This window comes from Taeniopygia guttata, chromosome 5 (genome assembly GCF_048771995.1).
Source record: "Taeniopygia guttata chromosome 5, bTaeGut7.mat, whole genome shotgun sequence".
In the NCBI taxonomy this organism is placed as follows: Eukaryota; Metazoa; Chordata; class Aves; order Passeriformes; family Estrildidae; genus Taeniopygia; species Taeniopygia guttata.
The window spans coordinates 2115480-2122715 of record NC_133030.1 but is presented as its reverse complement, the minus strand read 5'-3'; the positions used below and the strand labels follow the sequence as shown (position 1 = coordinate 2122715).

At 63.0% G+C, this 7236-nt stretch overlaps 1 protein-coding gene across 1 annotated transcript; it reads left to right on the top strand.

Moving 5' to 3' along the window:
* The first annotated feature begins 1229 nt into the window (after window positions 1-1229).
* LOC140684221 (serine/threonine-protein kinase pim-1-like) lies at window positions 1230-4901 on the top strand. The gene is made up of 5 exons (XM_072929421.1): window positions 1230-1737; window positions 1830-1880; window positions 2187-2553; window positions 2946-3122; window positions 3394-4901. The coding sequence occupies exons 1-5, from the start codon at window positions 1273-1275 to the stop codon at window positions 3495-3497; spliced, it is 1164 nt and encodes a 387-aa protein (XP_072785522.1). The 5' UTR covers window positions 1230-1272; the 3' UTR covers window positions 3498-4901.
* The last annotated feature ends 2335 nt before the right edge of the window (window positions 4902-7236 follow it).

The window sequence follows — 7236 nt, the reverse complement described above, 5'->3', positions numbered from 1 at the left end:
CAAAGGGCAGAGTGCTGGCGTCAGGCAGGGCTGTGATGTCCCAGGGCTGTGCTGGCCGCAGCACTGTGACATCGCTGTGACATCAGCGCGCTGTCGCTGTGTGAGACGGGCCAGCGCCCACAGCTGCCAGTGCAGTCGCGATGGGACCTGCCGGAGCCATGGGTGACGGTGACGTCCTGGTGACTGCGCTTCTCCTGCTGCTGGCCGCCGTGGCTGTCTGGTGGGCCTTTGGCCACCGGCAACAACGGAGCCGGCAGACACGGAGAGCGATGTGGAGCAAGCGCCCCGGGGCCCGGCCCAGAGGCTCACGGAGGAAGCGAGGAGCCCCTGCGGCTCCCAGGTTCCCCAGGCCTCGGGCTGCTCCTGGCAAGCGGCCACGTGCTCCCGCCAGCCCCCTGGGCAGCCCCTGCGGCTGCGGCCCCTGCCTGGCAGTGGCCCGGGAGCTGCAGGAACTGATGCTGCAGATCTGGGATGGCAACGGGACACGTGCGCCGCTCTACTCTGGGATGTGGCAGGCCTTGTGGAAAGAACTGAAGGAGCTGCTGAAGCGAGGCCACCTGCCCTGCTGTGGCTTAGCCAGCTCCTCCAGAAGCCTCCATCCCTTCCAGAGGCTGCTCCCAGCAAGATTCTCCAGCCCTGGGAGAGCCTCAAGGCCTGCAAGGATGGCACAGCAGGGGGGAGCCACCACCATCCATGCAGGAAACTCAGGCTGTCAGAGGCCCTGCATCCTGCCAAGAGCCTCTGCTATCTCTGACAGCCGCCATCCCTCACAGAGGCTCAGTGAGACCTGTCAGCCTGCGGAAGGAGCAGAGCCCGTGGACAGGTCTCCCAGCTCCCTTGGACTCACAGACTTCAACAACGTGGGCGCAATCCTGAGCCTTGACGTGGCAGGGGAAAGCCCACAAGTCCAAATGGGAGCCCAGCCCGATGCAGGGGAGCCTGCTCAGGAGCAGCTGGCGGGGCAGCAAGCGTCCTGGAGCCAGCTGTGGTCATCCCACAGCGGCCAGGACAGCCAGGACGCTGTGCCGGTTCTGCCAGCTGGCCACAGCCCGAGCCTGGCGGTGGAGATGGTCCTCCAGACACCACGGAGGTTCCTCCATCTGCAGCAAGCTGCCCCGAGACAGCCCTTGAGTGCCGGAAAGAGCTTTCTAGTAGCAGGTGAGATCTCCTGAGGAGCTGCCTGAGGCTCCCCCGGGGCTCTGGAGGGGCACGGCCAGGCCAGGCCAGGGCCCCTGACAGCAGCCTAGTCGCTGGCTGTTTCCAGTGCCTCCGATGGCCCGGCTTGAAAACGCCCTGTCTGCTTTGCAGCCGCTCCTGGGATCCCCCTGTGCCCAGCCTCGGGCTGCAGCCCCGGCCGTCGGCAGGAGCAGAGCCCAGCCCACGCCGCCGGGGACAGCGCCGGTGCCGCCCTGCCCCGCTGCCCCGGGGCTGCCGCAGCCGCCTGTGCGCGCTGCCCCGGCCCGGCTCTGCCGCTCGCCAGCCCGGCGGCTGCAGGGCGGCGGCCGCTGCCCGGCGCGCAGCAGGAAGCGGGTGAGAGCGCGGCGGCCCGCGGGGCCCGGCCCGCTCCACTCGCGGGCACTTGCGGGAGGGGCGGGTCCTGGGCGCAAGGCTGATGGCTCGCTCTTGGCCGCAGGGCAAAGGGAGCAGCGGCAGGAGCTGTACCTGTGGGGCCCGCAGCTGGGCAGCGGCGGCTTCGGCACCGTCTTCTCGGGCATCCGCCTCTCGGACGGCAGCCCGGTGAGTGGCCGCGACGGCCGGGCGTGGGCGGAGGGGCAGCGGCGGGGAGGGGCAGGGCTGGAGCTCAGCCCTCCTCTCCCCATGGCTCGCAGGTGGCCCTCAAACGCGTGGCCCGGGAGAGCGTCCTGCAGTGGGACGAGCTGGTGAGCGAGCGGGGCCAGCGGGACAGAGCGGGGCGTGGCGGGCAGGGAGAATCCCGGGCCGGGCTCAGCGAGCGGAGCCGCGGCCCCGCGGGCCTGGGCACGCCAAACAGCGGTGCCGGGGCCGGGCAGGGGCAGCCCCGAGCATCCCCCGGGCTGGAGGAAGCGCAAGCGCCTGGGAGGCTGCGGCAGGGGGCACTGGGGCATCCCGGGCAGGGCGCAGCGCGGCCCCAGGGCAGCAGCAGCAGCAGCAGCAGCAGCAGCAGCAGCAGCAGCCTGCCAGAGGCACTGATTTTCTCCTCCTCACAGCCCGACGGCACCCGCGTGCCCATGGAGGTGGCGCTCATGGAGAAGGTGGGCTCTGGCTGCCACAACATCATCCAGCTCCTCGACTGGTTTGAGCTGCCCGACAGCTTCGTGCTGGTGCTGGAGCGTCCGCAGGCATCGCAGGATCTCCTGCAGTTCCTGCAGGAGCAGGGGTGCCTGTGCGAGGAGCAGGCGCGCTGGCTTTTCTGCCAGGTGCTGGAGGCCGTGCGGCACTGCACCGCCTGCGGCGTCCTGCACCGGGACATCAAGCCAGAGAACCTCCTCGTGGACCCGGAGAGCGGCGACCTGAAGCTCATCGACTTCGGTTGTGGCACCTTCCTCCAGGAGCGGGCCTTCTCGGGCTTTGCCGGTGAGCCCATGGCCTGAGCCCTGCTCCCGGTGCCAGGCACTGCACGGCCCCGTTCCCTCCTGGGCCGCGGGCTGCGGCCTTCAGCCGGCTGCCCTCTGGCACGGGGCGGATGCCGTGCCCCAGGAGCCGGCTGCCGGCCCTGCCGACAGAGGGGGTGGCAAAAGCGGCTCCTGGCCCTGGGGCTCAGCGGGCCCACAAGGGCCTGGGCTGCTCCGCTGGCCTTCTTGGCCTTGCGGAATGGTTCCTTGCTTTTGGGCAGCTGGCTGGGGGACGCGGGTGGCCTCGGGGAGAAGCTGTGGCCACGGGTGCAGCCCCTGCCTCGGCCAGGGGGCTGGTGCCAGGCTCTGGAAGGCAGCAGCCTGCGCCCGGCCAGCGCCGCCTGTCTCCCCTAGGAACGCACGCGTACAGCCCGCCCGAGTGGATCTGGCTGGGTTACTACCACGGCCACGCGGCCACCATCTGGTCCCTGGGCGTGCTGCTGTACGTCATGGTCTGCGGCAGCCTCCCCTTCCAGGACGACCCTGACATTGTGCTGGGGAAGGTCTTCTTCCAGCGGCAGGTCTCTCCAGGTGGGTGTCCGGCCTCAAGACGGAGGGCTTTGGCAGGTGGCGGCACGCAGCCCGGCGCGGCCCTCACCCAGCTCGACGGGGTCAGCGCAGCACGGGCGGCCGGAGGAGGCGGCCGCATCCCGCCGTGCCGCTCTTCCACGCGGGGCAGAGCCGGTTGGGAGTCCGGCACGGCCTAGAGCCCAGCCTGGCACGGCCCGGGCCCTGCGGGTGACGGGGGCAGCTGGGCAGGAGACTCTGCCGGTGACCGACGCTTTCTGGCTTCTCTCCCCAGAGCTCCAGCACCTGATCCGATGGTGTTTGGCCAAGCAGCCTGCGGACAGGCCGGAGCTGGAGGAGGTCTCATGCCACCCTTGGGTGCGGGGCCGGCGTTTTTGATGCCTTGCCGGAGCCTCTGCAGCACCCACTTACCAAGTCCCCCTTCCGACACCGCTCCTCGATGACATCCGAGAGGCTGGCCGTGCCGCGCTGTTGAAGATCCCAGACGGCAAAACTCCCTCCCAAAGTTTCTCTCCAATACTTCAAGGACCGGACGAATCTTTCATCAAGTTCGTGGACCGCCTCAGAGAGGCGATCGAAAAGCAGATAGAGCACCCTGCGGCAAGGGAAGAGCTCCTCCGAAAGATGGCAATGACCAACGCCTCAGCGGAGACGAAGAAGATCTTAAGAGCGTTACCGCAGGACCCCGAGCCCACCATCACCCAGATGGTGGAGGCGTGCGTGAAGGCCACATCTACAGAGGTAACGGTTGCCATGGCAGTGAGCAAAGGGGTGGGGGAGGCCATGCTGAACTTAAACAACATGCGCTGCTTCGGGTGTGGCCAAATGGGGCACATTCAAGCCAACTGCCCCTGCCCCCCCGATGCATTCTGCCATCACCCGTATGCACCTTCCCCAAGACCCCCACCCAGGAACTCATTCCCGCCATACCAGCCGGCGGGAAACGGGCCGCGGAGAGCGAGGAGGGGCCGCGCGAGAACATCAAATGGCCCTTCTCAGCGCCCGAGCCTCCCTACTATCAGGGAGGACCAATGGCCCAGGGGACAGTTTCGGAGGATTGGCGGAGCACAGACGACGGACTTCGCCTCCTCCGGAGAACGGCCAACCTAGATCCCGGCCGCCGCCAGGTCCTCAGAAGCTCCGTCACCGTCACCTTCCAGGATGAGGACCTGGTGAGAGTCCCCGCGGGGTTCCTGGAGCCCCCTCACTGCCAAGGCGAAGCGACCGTCCTCATCGTCGGCGACGCAAGGCACACACCAGACAGGATTTCCATCATCCCTGAAGTGGTGTGTGTCCCGCCGGGGTCCGAGGTAACGTTCTCGGTCATTTGCCACGAGCCCCCTTACACCCTGGGCAAAGGGCTCCCCTTCGCCTTGCTCTATCTGCTCGACTCGGACGACCTCTCTGGACGGGACCCGGAACAGGACATTCACGTTTTTCTCACCCAGAATGTTACCAAAGAAAGACCGATAATCAGGACTGTCATTTCTTTACAGGGAAAGTCGGTGGCGATGAACCTGATGGCAGACACTGGGGCGGATGTCACCATCATTCCCAGGTCAAAGTGGCCCCGCGACTGGGAGTTGGTGCCCCCTTGCGGCACAATCTCCGGAGTGGGCGGAGCTGTCAATTCCATGCGCAGTCGACGCCTGGTAAGTGTGGAGGGACCAGAGGGACAAATAGCCACCATTCGGCCCTTTGTTGTGTCATCAAACATCATGTTATTAGGCAGGGACGTATTGTCCCAGTGGGGTGCCCGCCTTGACATCCCTAGCCCTGCGTGGGATTTTTAGTGTGGGCCACTGCGGAGCGCACCTCCCCACCGTTGAATTGGAAGACCGATGTTCCGGTGTGGGTGGATCAGTGGCCCCTTGTGGAGGAGAAATTAAAGGCGCTCAATGAACTTGTAGAAGAGCAGGTGCGCCTTGGGCATTTAATACCCTCCACCAGCCCTTGGAACACTCCTGTCTTTGTGATTAAAAAAACAGGCAAAGACAAGTGGCGCCTGCTCCAAGACCTCCGCAGGGTCAATGATGTCATCGAGGACATGGGCCCCCTCCAGCCTGGGCTTCCCTCACCCTCCATGCTTCCCCGGGATTGGCAGCTCGCAGTCATTGACATCAAGGACTGCTTTTTTAACATCCCCTTGTATCCAGGAGATGCCCCCAGGTTCGCTTTTTCCATACCATCCATCAGTCGGGCGGAACCTTATAAAAGGTATCAATGGACCACCTTGCCCCAGGGGAATGAAAAATTCTCCAGTGCTCTGCCAAACATCCGTGGCACAGGTTTTATCGCCAATCCGCCGACTTTTCCCCGAAGCCGTCATCCTTCATTACATGGACGATGTCCTTGTCTGCGCGGAGACGACCACCTACCTCCGCGCAGCACTCAACAAAACCATCAAAGCCGTCAAGGACGCGGGTTTCCAGATTGCGGAGGAGAAGATCCAGCTCTCCGCCCCATGGAAGTATTTGGGCATCACGGTCACGGGAAGGACCGTCGCGCCCCAGTCTGTCACCATCAAAGACGACCCACGGACCCTGCGGGATCTGCAGCAGATCTGCGGAACCATCACGTGGATCCGACCTCTCCTGGGACTCACCACGGAGGAGCCGGCGCCCCTCTTCAAACTCCTGCGAGGAGACGGCGACCTGGCTTCTCCACGCGAGCTGACACCCGCCGCGAAGCGAGCCCTGGAGAGAGTTGCGGAGGCCATCGGATCCCGCCAGGCGCACCGTGTGGACCGGGTCCTTCCCATCCCCCTCGCCATCTTGGGTAAGTGCCCAAACTTCCATGGGTTGCTGTTTCAGTGGGATGCAGGCCGGAAGGACCCACTCCTTATCATCGAGTGGCTGTTCCTTCCGCACCAGCCCCCGAAAACCATCTCCACACCCGCAGAATTGATGGCCAAACTCATAATCAAAGGCCGACAACGCCTCCGGACCCTCGCAGGGTGCGATCCGGCGTGCATCTATGTACCTCTAAATTTGGAGCAATTGGAATCACTGTTGCAAACAAATGAAAATCTCCAAATTTCTCTAGATAGCTATCCTGGCCAAATTTCCATACATTATCCGAAGCATAAGCTATTCAAGGACACCTTCTATTTGGCCCCAAAATCGTACAAAAGTAAAACACCGATCAAAGATGCTCTCACAGTGTTCACTGATGGATCGGGAAAATCCCACAAATCAGTGATCACGTGGAAGGACCCGGAGAGTCAGAAGTGGGAGTCTGACATCCAAATAGTTGAGGGTTCCCCCCAGATCGCAGAACTTGCCGCGGTCGTGAGAGCATTCAAAACATTTCAACAACCTTTTAATCTGGTGACTGATTCGGCGTATGTGGCTGGGATAGCAGAGCGAGCAGAACATGCAATGCTCAAAGAAATTCAAAACAAGAAATTATTCGGGTTGCTCACGGAATTAATCTGGTTGGTCTCCCACCGCGAGCAATCCTATCACATAATGCACGTTCGGGCGCACACAGACCTGCCAGGAGCCATCGCTGAGGGTAACCGGAGGGCAGACCACTTAGCTATGGCCACTGTTGCCACGACCTCTGCTGTACACTCACTCTCTAACACCATCCCAGACATTTTCGCCCAAGCAAGGCTCAGCCATGCGTTCTTTCATCAGAACGCTCCTGCCCTTGCCAGACAATTCAAGATATCCAAAGAGCAGGCCAAGGCCATCCTCGCCACTTGCCCCAGCTGTCAGTCCCTTGCCCTTCCACCGGTGGCATCAGGGCTCAATCCCCGGGGACTGGGAGCTTTGGAGCTGTGGCAGATGGATGTCACACACTACAACTCTTTTGGCCGCCTCAAATATATCCACGTTTCCATTGGCACCTTTTCAGGCGCAATCTTCACCTCTCTCCACACGGGGGAGAAGACGAAGGACGCCAAAAAACATCTATATATGGCGTTCGCCACACTGGGAGTCCCGAAGGCAATTAAGACTGATAACGGCCCGGGCCTCACCTCGAGACAATTTGAGGAGTTCTTGCAGCAATGGGGCATCAAACATACCACCGGCATTCCTCACAACCCAACAGGACAGGCCATAGTGGAGCGCTCCCACAAAGAACTCAAAAGGTTGCTCGACCAACAACA